This window comes from Cyclopterus lumpus, chromosome 12 (genome assembly GCF_009769545.1).
Source record: "Cyclopterus lumpus isolate fCycLum1 chromosome 12, fCycLum1.pri, whole genome shotgun sequence".
NCBI classification, from domain to species: Eukaryota; Metazoa; Chordata; class Actinopteri; order Perciformes; family Cyclopteridae; genus Cyclopterus; species Cyclopterus lumpus.
The window spans coordinates 20,130,024-20,151,515 of NC_046977.1; the positions used below are offsets into that span (position 1 = coordinate 20,130,024).

A 21,492-nucleotide genomic window follows, 5' to 3' on the forward strand; every position below is an offset into this window, starting at 1 on the left:
ATTAAGTGTTTGCCCGATAGCACAGTGTGTGTGTGTGTGTGTGTGTGTGTGTGTGTGTGTGTTATGACCATCTGACCATCTTCTTATACCAAAACACACTGAAAACAAGAGCCACCTCCACTCTTTACTATATTCCTTTCGATTTTGATTTGATGAAAATATTTTTGAATCTCATCATCAAAAAACAAAAATACATACTTCTTTGGGATATATGTAAGAAAGCAAGTGTAATAAAATAAATGGCTGCGCTCACTGTCGGCCCCAAACTGTTCAGGAAGTCCTCACTGTTGGAAGTAACGCACTTTGGTTTGCGATAGTTTTGTTCCCTCAACACCAGAATCAGGACAAGACGTACATGTACATCAGAGTCAGGATGACGCTTTCTTTAAGTGTACTGAATGTTCAAAACTTTCCTTCCTCCTCCTCCTCCTCCTCCTCCTCATCAACCACTTCCATCTCATCTCTCTCTCTCTCTCACCTCCTCATTCTCCCTCCCCTTTTGTCCTCCACTTCTTCCTCCTGCTCTCCATGTCCCTCCTCCTCCTCCTCCTCTTCCTCCTCCTCCTCCTCCTCCTCCTCCTCCTCCTGACAGACATGTTTTGAGTGACAGGTGCTGGTCTGACTCCCTCGCCAAAACAACAAAATAAATGAAAACACGGCAGCGATCTGTCTGCTGGATGTCGTTTATATTTTATAAGCGACCCGGCGACGCCCAGACACGTCTCCAAAGCACCTGGACAGGACGTCTTTTATCAAATTCAATAACACCTGTTTGATATGGAGGGGGGGGGGGGGTCTTAGTATGAATCACACTAAATCCAATATATATGTTTTTATTCATTTATATGTGTTTTTGATGAACATTTCAAATACATTTGTATATAATGATAACTAGTTATGTGTGCATTGAAAAAGATTTTGTGTGGAAACAAACACAATACATTGTGGAATCCTTCTGTATGCATTCATTAACGTTGAGGCTGATCCGACCCCGTACCTCATACAGGACCTGGTCCCGGAGAAACCTCCTGCAGCAGGAAGTACCACAGAAGAGGTTTCCAGTACTTTGCGTGGTGTATCTTCGTCGGTGGACAGTTTTTCTTTCACCGCGATAGCGTCACAATGAAAGATGCACAGACCTTTACAGTCGAGTTGAGGTTGAGTTATAAGACGGGCCTGAGGGTTAGGGGTGTGGCCCGGGGCCACAGTGCCCCCTCCAACTGGGAGTAGGGTTAGCTGCTTATGCTAGTCTCTTTTGTTATGTATCAGCCCACACGTCTCTTTCTTAAATGAGAAGTTTGTGGTGCCACCAGTATATTATATGATTATATTATTATATGATTGCACTGCTCACTTTGAAGAACGCAGTACTTTGGAATCATTCATGCAGCGGGCATGTTTTATTTACATGTTGTACCTTTGAAAAACGCATTTTCACTGTGATATAGTTTCATTTATTCCATTTTCCTGCGGGATTTCTAAAAAGTGAAGGGACATTTGTTCTACCTGGAAGTGTTATTTTGGAATATTCCTGAGTGATTCTCACTGAAGATTTGTTTTAGAGGCTGTGTCATTTGGATTCTGGCAGCCTCATACTTTGTTAAATGAACAAAAGGATGAGTCCGATTTATGAGTTTCTGATGTTGAAAACATTGCATGCGTGTAGAATGAGAACGGTGCGAAAGAAAGACACATTTAAATGCATGAAATGTCAAAAGAATTCAGCTTCACAATAATACTGTATCAGTTGATCTGTTCCAAGATAGAAATATGCCTCATGTAGTCCTGAGAAGTCTTTGCATATTGATTGGCCTCTACGGTTGTTATGTCTTAACCGTTTGGTTATTAGAAGGCAACCTTCACAATAAAAGCATATAGTGAATGGAGGGATTTTGCCCTACAGTCGAGGTCAATAAAGCTGTCGTCAATTAACTTTATTCATATGATATTTACTCCGTGCTTTGGTTCAATGCTTTGGTTTGGTTTCTACCCCCCACGTTTTTTTTTATCATAATCATAACCTCCCATTAGATCAATCTTCCCTCTTTACCATTAAAATCGTCCTCACTCTGCATAAAAACCCACAACAAAGAGAAGGGGAGACGGAAGACGGGAGGAAAATATTTATCTCATCTCCTCTCCGAGCAGTTTTTGCGACGTCGGCCTCTATTGATCGGAGAAAGAGGAAGGTCATCCATATACTGTGTGTGTGTGTGTGTGTGTGTGTGTGTGTGTGTGTTCGTCCTCGTCCATCGATTGGTTAGAGGTTGGAGGTGTGCACCTCACCGCATACGCCTAACCCTGTCCCCCGCTGCGCGTGTGGATGTGTGTTGTCACTTCCAAAATTGATCCCTTTGTGATGAAACACCTTCCTATCAGCCCCTTCATCATCACTCAGCAGGAGGAAGTGTGTGTGTCTGTGTGTGTGTGTGTCTCTGTGTGTGTGCGTGTGTGTGGCTAAGTGTATGTGTGTGTGTGTCTTAGTGTGTGTGTGTGCGTGTGTGTCTAAGTGTATGCCTGCATGTGTGTGTGTCTGTGTGTCTGTGTGTGTGTGCGTGTGTGTGTGTGTCTGTGTGTGTGTGTGTCTCTGTGTGTGTGCGTGTGTGTGGCTAAGTGTATGTGTGTGTGTGTCTTAGTGTGTGTGTGTGCGTGTGTGTCTAAGTGTATGCCTGCATGTGTGTGTGTCTGTGTGTCTGTGTGTGTGTGCGTGTGTGTGTGTGTCTGTGTGTGTGTGTGTCTCTGTGTGTGTGCGTGTGTGTGGCTAAGTGTATGTGTGTCTGTGTGTGTGTGTGTGTGTGCGTGTGTGTGTCTAAGTGTATGCCTGCATGTGTGTGTGTCTGTGTGTCTGTGTGTGTGTGCGTGTGTGTGTGTGTTTGTGTGGTTGTCTCTGTATACGTCCTCTTCACGTATTGAACGAATCCAGCTGTTCAAGAGTTCCAAGAGGAGGGGATGACTGTAGCTGTTTCTTATTCATACAGAGCAATGGATCATTTCTGGACACCTCCAGCTTGGGCTGGTTTATCCGAGGTAGTGGATACTTTCTGGAAGACCGCAGCTTGAGCTCATTCATCCAAGTCAAAGCATTGCTCCCTGACAGCTGCAATTTGTGCTCATTTGTACAGGGCAGGTGACGAGTTCTGGGCGACTGCAGCGGACTGCTCGTCCATGCGCGCTCGTGTTCCTATACTCAGGGCAATGGATAATTCCTGGATGACTGCAGATCAGGCTCATTTACTGCGGGGCAGGGGATCAGTCGAAGCATCCAATGTCTGTTCTGTCTGGACTTTTACAGGTGCTAGACTCCCTTTAGTGTGTGTGTGTGTGTGTGTGTGTGTGTGTGTGTGTGTGTGTGTGCAGCAAGTGGGAGAGCGAACAGGTTTTGACACAGTAAAGAGCTTGATTTTGAAAGGGTAAACAGCAACACATTTTGAAACAGTGTTTCGTTCGATGAAAAACATGTTCAGAATTTTTTTAACTATTACGTCTATTTAAAAAATGAAAAAGGTTTTGGACAGAAGACTGACTGTGGCGGTGGAACCACTTGCCATTTTTAGATAATAATACATAGAACAATTTTCATATCACACACGACCCAGATGAATGACTTTTTCTGCCCTTAACAAAGAAATAGATGCAGAGACACATTACATTACATAACATTACATTACATTACATGTCATTTAGCTGACGCTTTTATCCAAAGCGACTTACAATAAGTGCATTAAACCATGAGTCCAAACTCAGAACAACAAGAATCAAGCAAGTACAATTTCTTCAATAACGTTAAACTACAGAGTACTATCTGTACGTGCCATTTAAGTGCTACTAAAGTGCTAAACAACAAAGTGCTATCGGTAAGGGACATTTAAGTGCTACTAGAGTGCTACTACGGCGCTACCTTCCCTATTCAAGGTATAGTCGAAAAAGATGTGTTTTTAGTTTGTAGAGACTTTCTGCTGTCCTGATGTCAATGGGGAGCTCGTTCCACCAATGAGGAGCCAGCACAGCAAACAGTCGTCACTTCGTAGAGTGTTTAGCTCGAAGTGAAGGAGCTACAAGCCGATTGGCAGAAGCCGAGCGAAGTGAGCGAGGTGGGGTGTGAGGTTAGACCATGTCCTGGGTGTGAGGTTAGACCATGTCCTGGATGTAAGGTTAGACCATGTCCTGGGTGTGAGGTTAGACCATGTACTGGGTGTGAGGTTAGACCATGTCCTGGGTGTGATGTTAGACCATGTCCTGGGTGTGAGGTTAGACCATGTCCTGGGTGTGAGGTTAGACCATGTCCTGGGTGAAGTTAGACCATGTCCTGGGTGTGAGGTTAGACCATGTCCTGGGTGTGAGGTTAGGCCATGTCCTGGATGTGAGGTTAGACCATGCCCTGGATGTGAGGTTAGACCATGTCCTGGATGTGAGGTTAGACCATGTCCTGGGTGAAGTTAGACCATGTCCTGGGTATGAGGTTAGACCATGTCCTGGATGTAGACCGGACCCGATCTGTTCGCAGCACGGTACATAAGTACCAATGTTTTGAAGCGGATGCTGCAGCCACCGGTAACCAGTGAAGGTCGCGGAGGAGCGGAGGATTGTGGGTAAATTTAGGAGGTTGAAGACCAGTCGAGCAGCTTCATTCTGGATGAGCTGCAGAGGTCGAATGGCATTAGCAGGTAGACCTGAAGGAGGGAGTTACAGTAGTCTAGATGTGAGATGACCAGAGCCTGGACCAGAACCTGGACCAGAGCCTGGACCAGAGCCTGGACCAGAACCTGGACCAGAACCTGTGCCGCCTTCTGAGTGAGAAGAGGTCGTATTCTCCTGATGTTGTACGGCATGTACCTACAGGAGCGTGTTGTTGTGGTAATGTTGGCAGTCAGGGAGAGTTGACTGTTGAGTGTCACACCGAGGTTCATGGAGTCAGAGTCGGAGCCAGCACTGAGTTGTTGAAGTTAATAGTTAGGTCGTGGGTGGGAGAGCCTTTTCCTGGAAGGAAGAGAAGTTCAGTCTTGTCCGGGTTAATTTTCAGGTGGTGAGCGGACATCCACTGAGAGATGTCGGTCAGACAGGCAGAGATTCGTGCTGCTACCTGTGTTTCAGATTGGGGAAACGAGAGGATCAGTTGGGTGTCGTCAGCATAGCTGTGGTAGGTGAAGCCATGCGAGCGAATGACAGAGCCGAGAGAGTTGGTGTACAGAGAGAAGATAAGAGGACCAAGGACTGAACCCTGAGGGACCCCAGTAGTCAGAGGACAATGCTCCAGGACCTGATCCTCTCCAGGTTACCCGGTAAGAGCGGTCGGTGAGGTAGGATGAGAAGAGAGATTTATAAAACACAATGTTGGTTTAACTGTGTCCATCCACAAGGCTCCCAAACAATAGATCTAAAGAGTTTAAGAGGCTTAAGCTGCTTTCTATGTCCATTCCACACAGAAGATGCTCACACTATTATATGAAAATACATCTTCAAGTCCAGTTTGAAGCTGCTGGTGACAAACATACACATGATGTATTAACAGAATAGTGTCTGGGTCACCAGACAAATTTAACTTTTCTGTAAAAGCTTCTCCAAATCCACCATGAACTCAAACTTTCTTCTATGGTACTTTTTTCATACGCTGTCAGTCCATTTTGTAGTTTCAAAGTATTCAAAACATGAGGTATTACAATGTAGAGTGAGATAAGAGGAGCAGGCTTCACATCTGGTAGAAAGCGAAGATAGGGAGGCAAAACAAATTAAACATGAGAGGAAGTCAGAAGAAAAGATGAGTCTGTTTTCACGTTATGCTCACGATTCATACAGCAGGATGACATTTCACTACTCAGCTCATAACATGAAGTAAATTGCTGGAAATGCAAAATCACTCAATGGTATGACAATTGTTTTAGCCACTTATGAGTTTCCTTTCTTTGCTGACCATACACTACATTTTCTTTTTACACTACAAAGGTATTTTGGACCTTGTGTTATGTTGTGATGCATTGCAGTACAGTGTTAACAGCACTGTGGAGAGTATTAAGGTGTATCATGGGGGTGTACACTCAGAACCAGTGATTACAGGCTGATTATGCTGTTAGCTTAGCGCTCCAAGGTCACCGCGATGTGGGCTTCGGGTTTTTGGCAATGATGAGGGTCTCAGAGTTCGGTGTGTGAGCTGTGTTTCCTGCTTTCACAGTATAAAACCTTCAGGGCTCCAGACACAGAAAATGTCATATTGCACTAAAAACACCTGGAATTACAGACCGTAACACGGAGCTTTTACTGAAAACACACACACGGCTTTCAGGTTCAGCTAATGTGCATACACACTCTCAGCTTTCACAAGGAATTATTGCAAAGGCCGACACACACACTGTCATGGGCAGATTACATTTCCAGACACACACAGAGCTTTCACAACAAATTAGATGACACTTACACAGTCCATGCCTCAGAGTGCCTCCGGTCTTGTTGTTTCAATGAACCAGAGTCAGAGATGATGGATATCAGGTTCCTGTCTGTGCATCCATTACAGAGTTGTTTTCCCGGCTATGTTTAGCTTTAAAGCAGGGGGAACTTTCAACCTCGCTCAATCAAAAAAGAAAAATGGCCACCAACAACTCCAAAGCGGTCTAATTTATATGTTGGGTCTATAAATGTGACTTTGTGATTGGGCGACTTGCTTGTTAACACGATACAAGTTAGAAACATCTGATCATCTAACAGTTTGCCCGTCGCCTTCTTGTTTTTTTTCAGAACATAATTCACTAAGTGGACTAGAGATTGAGACCATAAACTAATGTTTACAATGTTTACTGAGGGAATAAATCAAGAGAAGTAGAGTCATTTATATAGACTTCTATACAACCAGAGGAGACGCCCCCTGGTGGTCCGTAGAGAGAATGCAGCTTTAACACATGAAGCATAGACTTCTATACAACCAGAGGAGTCGCCCCCTGGTGGTCAGTAGGGAGAATGCAGCTTTAACACATGAAGCATAAATTTCTATACAACCAGAGCAGTCGCCCCCTGGTGGTCAGTAGAAAGAATGCAGCTTTAACACATGAAGCATAGACTTCTATACAACCAGAGGAGTCGCCCCCTGGTGGTCAGTAGAGAGAATGCAGCTTTAACACATGAAGCATATATTTCTATACAACCAGAATCCTTCTCATAATACATTGACTTCCCTATGCAGATTTCCTTAAAGGTATATATATATAAAAAAATAAGTAAAGCCTAAATGTCAAAAGAAATTGCGAAAGTATGTGAGTATTCAGTTGTTGTTGTTGTTGTTGTTGTTGTTTTCTTTGTCCGTGTCTACCTGCCTTTATTCCACTTTCATCTATTAAAGTGAGTTTCCGTCGTCAGGTCAGTTCGGTCAAACTGTGCACACACACCTATACACACTCAAGATCCTAGAGATTTTACTCAGACACCCACAGAAACGGTGGTGGAGATTTACAGGAATAAGTACCCATTTTAAAGGAATTTAACACTAGAGGGCAGAGAGATTGTGTGCGTGTGTCTGTGTGTGTGTGTGTCTGTGTGTGTGTGTCTGTGTGTGTGTGTAGTACAGACGCTTTTAACGGCAGCTGGCTGAAATGAGCCCTGAAATTGAGTGCAAAGAGAGAGAGAGAGGGGGAGAGGCAGTGTGAATGTGAAGCAGAGTGAAGCTGTAGCGAGTGAACGATCTCAGCAGTTCTTCTGCATACATAGAGGTTAAAAAAGAGAGTGAGGGAGATTAGGATACGGAGAATATTTATCGGCAAAATGATAAGGAGAGAAATACATTTAGTCTGTATTTGCTCTAAATAGGAGAGGTCCTCCTTAATGTTAGATTGCATTAGCACTAAAAAGAGTAGACTATGTCGTGGTACAAGCTCTTATGGTAGTAATAGTTAGTTTTTCCTGATCCTCACATCGGATCAGGAAAAACTCCCCAAAAATAACCTTTCACAGGGAAAAAAGTGAAGAAACCTTCAGGAGAGCAACAGAGGAGGATCAATAGATGTCATGTGTACAGATGAAAAGCGTTACAGAGTTACATAAACATTCAATGCATATGACAGAATAGTTCGTAGTAGGCATGGACCACGATACAGACCTCCACAACCGGGGGACTCCGGGGAGGAAGCAGAGTTAATAAGGTGCAATGGAGAGATGTAAATTCATCCATAAGGAGAGAGAGAAGAGGAGATAGGTGCTCAGTGTATCCTAAAAAATCCCCCAGCAGCCTATAAGCCTATAGCAGCATATCAAGGGGCTGGACCAGGGCAAACCTGATTCAGCCCTAACTATAAGCACTATTAAAGAGGAAAGTCTTAAGTCTATTCTTGAATGAGGTGACTGTGTCTGCCTCCCGGACTGAAAGTGGAAGCTGGTTCCATAAAAGAGGAGCTTGATAACTGAAGGCTCTGGCTCTGGCTCAACACCGGTAGTACTTAGCAACAGTAGTAGCAGTTAGCTGCAGCACTCCCAGTTAGCAGCAGCGGTAGCAGATAAGAACAGAAGTTGACTGTAAACGTTAAGCAGTAGCAGTTAGCAGCAGCAGTGTTAGCAGAGAGCAGCAGCGACAGCAGAAGAATAGTAGATCGTAGGGCTGGGCGATATGAGGATATACATATACCTCGTTAATGACATACAAATGCCAATCACTCATGTTTTTTCTAGAGGTTGCACTATGGTACGGCAATTAAAAGAACAAATCTATGGACATGCATACCACCACCAGATAACACAGATAATAATTGAATATATATATATATATATATACACTACACTACATATCGATTAAATATCCTACTCTTCAGACCTAACCCTGGTTATTAAAACCAATGTGTAATGTGAACTTGTGTATGATTAGCACTAAGGTAGATCAGCAAAGGATCGGCGGATATGGATGCTGTTCCCAGCTATGCTAGAAGGCTCTCACTGCATCTGAAAGACACAAAATAAAAAACTGTGTCTCATATATACATTATGAACTCAGACAGAGTTTAATGTTTGAGTATAAATGTATTTTAAGGAGGCGGACGTACTTTTATTCATATGTTTATCTAGAACCTCCATTGTTCTCGACATATTTTGACATCAGTAGAAACGTTGTACACTGTTTTTTCACTATTTATGTATAAGCTATAATTTCCAGTGCATCTTTTATATTTTTTAGATAACACCCATGCACAAAAAAAAATCAAATTTCTGGTAGAAACCTGAAACCAAACTCCTCTAAAGATCATTCAGGCAGCAGAAACAATATAAATGCAGAACAGCTTGTAGAAAAAAACCATGGCGGCTTTGTGTGTGTGTGTGTGTGTGCTTGTGTGTGTGTGCGCGTGTGTGTGTGTGCGCGTGTGTGTGTGTGCATGTGTGTGTGTGTGTGTGTGTGTGCGTGTGTGTGTGTGTGTGCATGTGTGTGTGTGTGTGTGCTTGTGTGTGTGTGTGTGTGCGTGTGTGTGTGTGCGTGTGTGTGTGTGTGTGTGTGCGTGTGTGTGTGTGTGCGTGTGCATGTGTGTGTGTGTGTGCTTGTGTGTGTGTGTGCGTGTGTGTGTGCGTGTGTGTGTGCGTGTGTGTGTGTGTGTGCATGTGTGTGTGTGTGTGTGCGTGTGTGTGTGTGTGTGTGTGCATGTGTGTGTGTGTGTGCGTGTGCTTGTGTGCTTGTGTGTGTGTGTGTGTGTGTGTGTGTGTGTGTGTGCATGTGTGTGTGTGCTTGTGTGTGTGTGTCTGTGTGTGTGTGTGTGCGTGTGTGTGTGCGTGTGTGTGTGTGTGTGTGCATGTGTCTGTGTGTGTGTGTGCTTGTGTGTGTGTGTGTGTGCGTGTGTGTGTGCGTGTGTGTGTGTGTGCATGTGTGTGTGTGTGTGTGCTTGTGTGTGTGTGTGTGTGTGTGTGCGTGTGTGTGCGTGCATGTGTGTGTGTGTGCGTGTGCTTTTTTGTGTGTGTGCGTGTGTGTGTGTGTGCTTGTGTGTGTGTGTGTGTCTGTGTTTGTGTGCGTGCGGTATCATCAGCCGTCTGGCAGACTGCAGTGTTATTTTCAGCACTTATTCAGATTGTTTTCCAGCTCTCTTTCCGTGGTGTCTGACTCTATTATTTAGCCTAGCCGTCTATTTTCGAGAGAGTGACGCTTTACTGCTCAACGCCGGCTCGGCTTTTGGAGCCGGGTCACCGAGCAGGAACGAATCTGCCCTTCACACCCCAAAGTCTCATCTCACTGAGACGAACGGAGGTGTGTTAACACCCCCTCTGTTTCCATCTACCTTTATGTTTTCCTCCAGTTCCTCCTCCCACTGTTCATTCCCTTCGTCTCCTCGCCTCTTTACCTCTTTCCTGCCTTGTATCGTTTCCTCTTTTTCTCTCCTCCCCTCATTTTCTTCTGCCACTTTTTCATCTTTCTATTATTTTACTTCCTACATGTATTCCTCTGTCTTATTTTTCTTCCTTCTGGTCCTCTCTTCTGCCACGTCCTCGTTTCTTCCCTCCATCTCCTCCTCTTTATCTTCCTTCCCCTCATCCCCCTATTTCCCTTATGCATCCCTCCTTCTCCATCACGTTTTCAACAATTCAATTCAGTTTATTTTGTATAGCCCAGAATCACAAATTTCATATTATCCTCAGAGGGCTTTACAATCTTTACACATACGACATCCCTGACCTTTGACCTCACATCGGATCAGGAAAGAGACTCGGGGGAAGAAGTAGAGACGTAAATTCATCCATTAGGAAAGAGAGAAGAGTATTCAGCCCTAACAATAAGCACTATTAAAGAGGAAAGTCTTAAGTCTATTCTTGAATGAGGTGACTGTGTCTGCCTCCCGGACTGAAAGTGGAAGCTGGTTCCATAAAAGAGGAGCTTGATAACTGAAGACTCTGGCTCCCATCCTACTTTTTAGGACTCTAGGAACCACAAGTAGCCCCGCATTTAGTGAGCGCAGCTCTCTAGTGGGGCAATATGGTACTACAAGCTCCTTAGGATATGATGGTGCATCACCAATCAAGGCTTTGTAGGTGAGGAGAAGACTTGTATTAATTGTACAGGGAACCCTGGGCCTTAGACAATAAACAAACTACACCCCGGTCACATGATCACGGGTATAAACTCAACGAGGCTGTAAAGGCGGATTAGTCAACGGGACATTTAGGTGTCTCTGATCTTATTAGAGCAGCCTGATAATAAGGAATTGCAGTAATCTCGTCTAGAAGTAACAAATGCATGAACACATTTTTCTGCATCGCTGTTTTCTATGAAGCTTTATTGACATGTCACAGGCATTTAGTGTCTGTGGAGAGTCACGACATTTGACCCCCGGGCCAGATTGGATTTCTCTCAGCTTATATGAGTAGTGAGGACACTGGTTGTTTGGTTTGAGAACATTAATTTTCAGTTGGGACTCTTTTTTGTTGTTGAATGACGACAGCTTCCTGTAATGGTTAAACAACAATCTTCTCCTAAACCTAACCTTTACTGTGAAGACAGACTTTTGTGAAGTCTTATGCTGCGTTCACGCCAAACTTTTTGCCACGCGATAAACGCGAATCGGGCGGCGCAAAAGTTTCGCCCTAGTTCGGGAGATAAAAAGCCAATCAGCATTGAGATGCTCTGCCCGTCACTGTCCTGCCATTGTTGAATCAGAAAACAATTGAGGACATCGTAGCAGTTTGCGGACACCCCAACCTCTTTAATACAGCTATAGGTTAGCCTGAAGTAGCGCTGGAAGCGGCAGTCATCCAGACGCAGTTCCTGGAGAAGACGGTGAAATTCACCGAGCTGTGGCGACGGGTGATGTTATGAACCCAGTCACGAGGGCGTCTGATGTTCCGAAGTGGTTAGTGGTTATTTCTTTCATGGCGGACGTTGGAAGTTATAATAATATAATTTTTACGGAGACAAGCCACGGAGATAAGCCACAGAGATAAGCCACGCCCCCTTTTTGCATCTAACCGCGTCTGTGCATTGACTTTGCTTGGCATCTGGTCGCGCGTTTGGTGTGAACTGGTGTGAACTGATGTTGTTTTGGTAGCTGTAGCTCTGCGTGCCTTCATACACGTCTCGTTCTCACCACAGACATGTATTCTTGTTGCAAACTTTACAGTGACAGAAACAGGTGTACAGATTTGATGGACTTGGAATCATTGTTGTTGTCCCAGTTGTGAGGCACACATTCTTGCAAGTTTGGACCGTTGGGTCTAACCTTTCAAGTTGGAAGTTGACGTCCTCGTTATTGAGACTAGCCAACGTCTTTCCGCTCGTCTCACAGAGATCCTTCCAAGCTGCACTCTTATTGGTCCTGTGCGCTGTCAGTGGCATCTGTTGACGTTCCGGTGGCCCGTGGGCGGGCCGGCCAACTGTGTGCTGGAGATCGTACCTTTCATCGTCCATCTATTTAGGTACTAGTGTTGTATGTTTCTGGAAACCTACAATTCTTGTGATTCTAACTATCCACTCCATTTCAAGAACGGACCTCCACAGCAGCTACAGGCAATGTTTTTTTCAGACAACAACAAACAAACAAACTTTTTTTAAATCAAGCCGACATACTGATGAAGCTCCGTTTTGAGCCACAGGTCATCACATTCCAATAAAACGGTCTTGTTACATCGTAAAAAGGTCCATACGATCCAATTCAGTAAAATATTTTGTCTACATTACATCCATAAATATCCACAAACTGCCATTGCATCATTTCAAATCAGCTGGCAGATATGACAAAATATTTCAGAAAAGTTACTGTAAAAGCCGTTCTCTGCCGCGTTTACAACCCAGATATCAAACTGTTCGTTGGACTCTAACCTTTTGATTGTGAGCCAATAGGAGCAAGATATCCTCTTCTAAACCCACATTAGCCAACCAGAGTTAGCGAAGAAGAAGAGGGCTGACCCTCTTCTTTCGTCTAATGTGCAAGCCCACGGAGTCGGATTTGTCAAATGACGATGGATTCGAACAGCCAATGAAAAGACGAAAACAAGGAAGTGCCATGTTGGGATGCCAGTTGGGGAATAAACTCACAATTTCACTGCGTAATGGCAACCTGTCGATTTTAGTTCATTTTGCACACAATTTGGTTTCAATTCGGGGGAAAAACACTATAATGTGTTTATGCTTCAGTTCCTTTGTGTCAGCAATAGTGCAATAGTGAATGTGTATATGATACCTCTGTTTCACCTTTCATTAGGGCCTAAAATGGAGTCTCCAAATGGCCTTTATTGGAAAACGCCAAAACATACCCTTAGTAAAACATGTGTAAAATCTTCATTTTCTGTAAAATTATAATCTACTTTTTACTTGGACTAGGTAAGGCTTCATGCAATGCTCCCATTGTGTTTTCAAGACCATAAGTCTCAGCTATAATCATCTGCAGGCATCTATTTCACAAAAATATTCAGGCGGAAATAGAAAATCTACTTGTATGTGCCAACTTATATTACTCAATGTCAGCAGCACTTAAAGTGATTCTGACTGTTGGGGGGAAAAACTTCAGAGTGTTTCCTTTCAAAAGAGACCAAAACCTGCATTTATTCCAAATGGTTCTCCTACAGCTTTCAATTTACTTTGGGTACGTCTGGATAGGCATTTTTTGTGAATTTTACAGGAACGCTAAGAGGTGCGGTAGCAATCTTTTGCTCAATATAAACTTTCTGCTCAGGGTAGGCGGCTCAAGAAAGTCTTGAATGTTGTTTAAAGTTTCTCACATTGGAATTGAAGCTCAAGAGGTTGATACTGAAATTCACATGATCCTGAATATGAAAGGTGATCCACAACGAAACCATATACTGGAATAAAGCGGATCAACAGGTTCACCAAGATTGAAGAATTTCATTTGGTTTTCATTTTCATACTTAAGTGTGAGAAAAACATTTACATATTCAGGGAAATATGTCTTTAACTTTTGCTTAAACCTATTCAGCATTAGAATTAAACTATCCCACTGGAAAAAACAGTTATTCCAAAATCCCATATATCAGTTTCTCAAAGGAAAAGAAATCTTAATCTTCAACGACACCTTTCAATGTTTGCATGAACCCAGCATTAGACCTTCATTAGACGGTCACATTGAGTTGTGAGTAAGTGTGAGGAGGTGATTACGTTCAGGTGATTGATATCTAAAGTCTTCAGATGCTCTGCCGCTTCTTTTTCTTGCCTGTGATCTTCTTTACCACTCTTCTTCCTCCTTTTCTTCCTTTTTGTCTCTTGCACGTCTCCTTATCTGCACATCTCATCCGTCATTTGCTCCTTTTTGTTTTTCCTTTTGCTCTGCCTCCTCCCGCACCTCCCCGCTCCGCCCCCCCCCCCCCCCCCCCCCCCGCTTCTCCCCCCTCCCCTTCCTCCCCTCTCTTGCTCTCCCCTGGATGAACCCGTAAACAGAGGCCACGTCCACTCAGTATAGACCCGCCCACACACCTCCTTCTGCTCCTCGCCCTCCTCCTGCCCTTTCTGGCACCCCCTTGACTTACTACTCCTCCTCCTCTGATCCCCCACCAGTGTCCCCCAGCCCGGGCGTTGCCCTCCCCTCTGCCCCCCGCGACCTGGTCCCTGTCCTAGTGTCCAGTCGATTTGTCCGACTCAGCTGGCGCCCCCCGGAGGAGACCGGAGGAGCCGTGCAGACCTACGGCATTTACTACTCTCAGGACGGAGTCGAGAGGTAAGATGGACATTTATTCTCTTGGAGTGGGTTCGGACTCTAAGGTAGCGGTTTCCAACCTGGAGGACAGGAAAACCCACAAACCTCCGTCTGCCTTTTCACATTATCTGTTGTCTTTTCTTCTTGTGAATTAATTAGTTATGGAGGTATTTGATCAAAGTCCAAATAACTGGCCGATGGTAGTAAAAGGTAAAAAGTCAGAGACCACCACAGTGGCATGTTGTTGTAGTCTGACCCGATTACCATCTCACAGGTTCCCTTTGACAAAAAGATAATTTTGGATTATTGCAGAAAGTAAGCTCTGAGGCAAACACAAGTTCATGATGCTTACACCTTTTCTGCACAAATAAACACAATTTTCATGAGTTTTTAAAGCGTAAATGCGATCGCCACATAGCGCCTTTTTCTTTAGCGCCGCAGGGCACTGAAGCGCTTCAGCCCAGCGGTTCATTGAAAAAGCTCTGTGCACAGTGCTTTATACTATCTATTTGTGCTACTATATATTTGTTTCCCGACGAGCATCAAACAGAGGACATCTGCTTCATACTTCGTTAGAGCAAAGCGACACAAGGCGTGCAGTGAGAAAATGCACCACACTCACCGGTAGCGTTCAATGACCGCCAGGCCAATGTGGGCTTTACGGTTTTTGTCATGACAATGTGTGTCTGAAATAAACAGCTCAGGATAGAAAACACAGCTTCTGCTCCATCTACTACACTGACGTCACCAGCGCTGTTCTGAAGAAGTTCAGAGATGTTAAACTTGAAGCTCTCGGAGAAAGAATGCGGTGCACCCTGTTCATTGGGACCCTGGGCCTTAGGCAATAAACAAACTACACCCCGGTCACGTGATCACGGTATGAACTCAACGAGGCTGTAGAGGCGGACTAGTCAGCGTGACGTTTAGATCTGATCTTCGGTGTCAACCACAGACCTTTATTTCAAGGGAACCAGTGCAACAATGTCAACTCATTGACATGTTCTAGGACTCATTCCTGCAGTGCTCTATTACCATTCACCCTGAGGGGAACATGAACTTGTGTACCAAAAATATCGGGGCAATCTATTCAACTGTTTCCCTAAAAACCACAAACGTGAGCCTCTTGGTGGAGCTCGAGGAAAAGTCAAGGGATCCCCGACATCATTGGGATCCATCCTCTGGGGAGCATGAATTGCTCGCTTCATGAAGTTTCATCAACATCCATCCGGTAGTTAAGTGAAGGACATCTGAAGAGCCACGTTGGAAGCACAGCATAGGCACGAGCTGTGTGAGCCGTCATACTGTACAACACAGAGGTCTGTTGTGGACTCAAAAAGGCACGAAGGACACACTAACCGAATGTTAAAGTCACCACTTCTTCCACTTGATCACAGCCCTGCTGCACACAGCAGCTCTGAGCGTTCAGCAGTAAAAGCTCCGGCTGACATATTGGCGAGTCCCCCGCTGACGCTAAGCGGTAACCTCTGACAGTCGGGCTCCAGCTGAAGGCTTTCACACCCAGGCTTTTAAGCTTTGTTACCGTGGGGACGGCCGGCCCGCGAGCGCTTTAGGCCTCCGAACGCCGGACACAAAGAGCCACTAAAGATTCATCATGGTGTCAGCTCTAATGATTTGCAGAAGGAACGCAGGCAGAGGTTTTTGTCAGCTCTAATGAGCTGGAGAAAGATACAGAGATCTTTCAACAGGAAGAACTTGCATAAAACAAGCGAGAAGGGAGGGAGAGAGACTTAGAAGGAAAACAATGAAGGATTATAGGAGAAAGGGAGATAGCAGGAAGGGAGAGTGAAGATGATTTTTTTTTTTAGACCAAGAGAGAAAATGGAAAAAGAAAGGGAAGCAGAAAACATCAGACTGTCTATTTCGAGGCTTTTGGCCCTGCACGTCTTATCTAGGCATTTCATACTGCTTATTAGTTTAAATGATAGTGTAATCATAGACAACATCATTTTGCATCTTAGATACTTACCAAGTCCAAGGCTCTAGAAAAAAAGTTTTAAGCAACGTGAAATTGTGGATTTTTCTTCTTCTTCATATTAAAAACCTGCTGGTCTTTCCGTCCACTGCACCCAGTGCCCCTGTTAGATCCATACATGCACCAAACAATTCATGCCGACCATTGCGTGACGACTGAATATCAACGTGAAGTTGATTTGCTGAGTTTTTGAACCACGTTTCCAGGCGTCAACCACTCAGGTTTTTTTATAACGGAAATATTCAAATCTTACGCTAGACTCCACAATCCGAACCAAGTCGATTACTCCTTTTAACCTTGACAAAGGCAGCATAGAGCAGATCCAATCCTTCTGTTCTTACCTTTCACAATAAAGTGCCTAACTGTTTACCAGAGAGAGATGTAGATGCAAAGAGAAAAGGAGAACACTGAGAAGGACTGCGTCTGTGGATTACTTGGATGTGAGTGGACTCAAGGACCTCAGATGGTGGTCTGTGAAGGGCAGAGAGAACTCACACTGTGACACACACAGACCCGCTGGTTACCTCGACATCCACCTCGGCCTCTCTGCCTTTTCCACTCAGTGGCTCAGAGGGAAATATGGATTCAAAAACCCCGAGAACTCCACTCACCTTTTGTCTTTTCTTTGACATTTATGACTCTCGGCTGCTGCTGCTGAGGATGAGGATGAGGATGAGGAGGATATTGGTTGCTTTGTGGCCCTTTCAGTTCATCTGTCCAACACTATGGTCCAGAGACATATCTTTACAGAGACTGGCATGCTTGTGCTGTGGTCTTTCTCGGTCAGCAGAGGACTTTGTGGTCATTTGAAATGCCCTTGAAAATGACCATCTAAACTTTCCCTTTCCAATCACAAAGGTCACATTGAAAAGACGAGTGTAGCCACAAGCGCTTTGTGTTAACCTTGTTGAAAGGAGCAGCAGACATTCGCTTTGAACCTGCTTGTCAGCAGTAATTATCCTGATATCATCTTTGCTTGTAGCTCAAATTAAACTGTACTTTCCCACTGACTAGTAATTCCTTTGGTGGGAAAATAATGTTCCTACACTGTTGTTGGATGATTTATTTATTCAGTGTTCAGATGCTGCTCTTTTTAAATTAAGGATTGGTTCCAAATCTGACGGCAAACAGTGTGTGCTGATGTTCTTTTCCTCTGCTTCTCACGCTGCATGAGATCAATGTGAGAAAAAGAAGCCTTGAAACTGCAATAGAATTCGACCAGGAGGAAGTTTACAATCAGTTTTATGAGAAGGCTCAAAAAGAAACTTTCAATATCAAGTGTAGAAATCATCTGTGAAGTCTGCCGTGTGTGTTTGATGCTGCGATGGCAGACATGCTAATCTTTGCAGCTGTCTCTGCAGTGATCTGGTGATTGGCTGAGGACTGAGAGGTTACAGATGTGCGCTAATCTGAGGATTAGCTGCAGTCACTGTGGGATTACACAGATTACATACGATTACGGCCCAGATTATCTCTAATGTTACTAAATAAAACTGGAATCTCTTTTGAATATGCGCTATTTGATATTCTTCAAATGAATACAATAACATAAATAAAGAGTAATATGTGCGTAAAAAGATATGTTGAGGATAAAAATGGTGATATTATAATTCCAGTGTGTGTTCAATTTGCAGTTGAGTGTATGACGCTGTGTTTTCTGTCCTCAGGGAGCGGTCAGTGAACGTGTCGGAGCCGGAGTCTCTGGAGCTGATGGTCTCCAACCTGAAACCAGAGGAGAGCTACAGCTTCAGAGTCATCGCTTACAACGACGTGGGGCCGGGCGAGAGCTCTGCCCCCCTGAGGATCACCACCAAACCAGACCGTATGACAGACACACACACATCTCAATCTATAAAGAGTTCTTTGCTTTGTGTGTGGTGTATAATGCTTGACGAGAAACCCAAAAGCAGAAACAAGTCATCAGCAGCTCCTGCAGCTTAAACTGGGCTAGTTGAACACTTTTACGGCCGGTTTACAGGGACGGACTGGGAATGAAAACATGGCCCTGGTCCAGTGCACGGTCTTTGCCACATTTGAGGAAATTCACCCCAGACAATCCTGGAATACATGTACCACATTTACCTTAATCGATGATTTATAATGCACCACCCGGCGAGCATGCAATGTGACCCAAATCAGATCACCGACAATGCTGCCTGACCAACAGGTGCATGCTGGATCTAGCTAACGGGCTAAACGACAATACTCTCTATCACAGTTGTGAATGCAGAGCCTCATTCAGGGCCTTCTTGACTCTAATTAGTTTAATAATGAAATCAACCAACCAAAACTCTGTATGACCCTTCAATAACAATTTGAAAAGCCCTCAATGCTGTAGAAAATGGGCCTCCAGTCACTGGCGTGGTGGTCGATGTAGCAGTGGAGGGTGTAATAGCAGTGAGTATTAAGTATCAGTATTTGTGGGGTGTGTGTGTGTGAGCCGTGTGTTGTCGCTGTGTGTCTCTACAGTCCAGGTTCCCAGCAGGGTGGAGTCTCTCCAAGCCGAGGCCCTGTCTCCCTCCTCGGTCCAGGTGAGCTGGGAGCCTCCCAGCCAACCCAACGGCCCCGTCCTGGGCTACAGACTGCTGTGGACCGAGAGCCCGTCCGCCAAGGAGCAGGTACCTGTAAAAACACTTTACCACTGAAATCAAACACTGTGTGGACGGGTGGTGCTCACCACCTTGTTGTCGCTGTGAGGCAAATATTCCACCCAAAGTCAATTAGTCCAATAAGCATGTACAATGTACCCATAAATCTGGCCTCTTCATAGAAGTATCTTGGTGACCACATTGACAGCTCACTCACATGACAAACTTTTATTCTAGGCTACAACAGAGGATGTATTTTTTTGAGATGGTGTTAATAGTAAACCATTGCTTTTGTTTTATCAAATGATTTCAGAGTGTAATTGGATATGGCATAGGCGTATGGTATGGTAGGTAAGCTGTCAGTTCACCTCCATGAAGATCATAGGGAAGAGATCTTCAGCACTTACAGGAACATCTGTGCTCGGAGCCACAGAACATTACAAACAACCCAATTTATATTCTGATCCCAGAGTTCCAGCTGTTACCTTCAGGTTCACAATCTGCTGTATCGGGACATTCATTCTATCCTCCATCAAAATATGAAATAACAACAAGTATGATGTGTTTATTGGAGCCCAGACAGATTTCCCATTGGGCACAATGAATTCTTACCCTGTCTCATTGTAACTGCTCCTCTGTGTTTGCGTTCAGAGTGTGGAGGTGAGCGGGCTCAACTACAAGATGGAGGGACTCAACAAGTTCACGGAGTACACGGTTCGGGTTTTGGCGATCAACCGCTATGGACCGAGCACCGCCCCGGGGGCCGCCAGCGTCACCACCCAATCAGACGGTGAGCTCTACCTTAACGTGTGCCATCCAGACCATGTGCTTCAGTAAGGGAATGCATCACTGTTCATAACCTTCATGTGTGTTAATCAGTTATGTAATTATGGAAAGGAAACCGCCTTTCACAACTGGGACATTAACAGGATCAGAATATGTAATTATTTATATCAAGTGAAAACTACATCTTTATTCAACAAAATTACATTTGCACACATCATGATGATGTTATAATTTCCCTTCAGTCAATATTCATATACATAGACTGAGTATATTATAATGCTTTTACTGAATAGAGCTTGAATGCATCATATTGTAAATCAATTAGCTGTTAATATTTAGCCGAGCAGGACTCCGGGTGGCCCTGCACTCCAACAACCATGCAACCTTCCATAAGTACTAGAAATACTTGAGCCCTTCTGTACTTTTTTCCTCCTGATTATCTTTATATACGCCCCCCCAAAAAAATAAAACCTCATAGTTACTTCCTGTTACATAAGGCCATTTACACCACAGGAAATGGCAAACTTGGTCTACTATTGCACACAAACAAACACACACACACACACACATGCTTCCCACCGGACTAGAGAAGGAGCACCAACAGCTGTTCATGGTGATGAACCTACCTTCTACTAATCACATCACAGTCGTGGACGGAGGACTTTAATTCACATTTTATTTGAATGTTTTTCTAGAAATTAGTTTGACCTGCAGTCCAGCTTTGGGGTTGTACATGTGAAGCTTATGTAATATGTGATAAGAAGACCAAGTGGATGTAATCTTGCGATGCTGTTGTCCAACGCATGGAGCGGCTGACCAACAGCATCCTCATGCAACACAAGTCCATTTCCGCTCCTGACATGCACACACATGTCTTGTCGAAACAAACTTCTGTCTCTCCAGGAAACTACTCGGTTAGGTTTAGGAAAAGATTGTCGTATAAATAACCACCGAAGTGCAGGCAGTGTTGGACCGGTCCACCTCACCTGTTGCTCAAGCAGCCAGCTTACAAGCTCATGTCAAGCTTTAAAAGAAAGTAGAATCATCGTCAGACAACAGCCAGTGGAATCTGAGATACGTTAGGCTGTTTGTCCTGCATGCTACCAAACAATGCTCACACGTGATTGGTCCCAATGGACGACCAACTGGAACCACAATCCCACCTGTTTCCCTCCACCTGTGTTCACGAATGAGGACACTTTGTATGAAGCTTATGGGCAGTGTGCCAAATACCCCGGTGGCCATCGTGCACTAACTCGTGCACTGAAGTCTTACACTGACTTAAAATGCAATTTACAATATTTAATGGCTACAAGCAAGGGTCATTTACTGTACACACTTTGCACTGGCATCACTCAGGCTGATAGTGTGAACAGCAAGGCCAGTCACACAACCACCCAACGCAACAACTGTGTCCGTCAGCGTACTGCACGGCTTCCTCTTGTTGGCCGTCCTGGTGCCCAAGAAGAGGAGAGACAGTGTCCCGCTGTAATCCAGGTTAAAGCATCTGTCCAAAGGGGTCCGCTTAGCGCCTGGCTGG

General features: G+C 44.5%; 1 protein-coding gene across 1 annotated transcript in view; it reads left to right on the forward strand.

Moving 5' to 3' along the window:
* Window positions 1–21,492, forward strand: part of dcc (DCC netrin 1 receptor) — a 316,481-nt gene that overhangs the window by 131,570 nt on the left and 163,419 nt on the right. Inside the window, exons 8-11 of the mRNA XM_034546888.1 lie at window positions 14,447–14,606; window positions 18,246–18,400; window positions 19,048–19,196; window positions 19,818–19,956. Of these exons, the coding sequence (XP_034402779.1) occupies window positions 14,447–14,606; window positions 18,246–18,400; window positions 19,048–19,196; window positions 19,818–19,956 (603 nt within the window). The remainder of the gene's footprint in view (window positions 1–14,446; window positions 14,607–18,245; window positions 18,401–19,047; window positions 19,197–19,817; window positions 19,957–21,492) is intronic.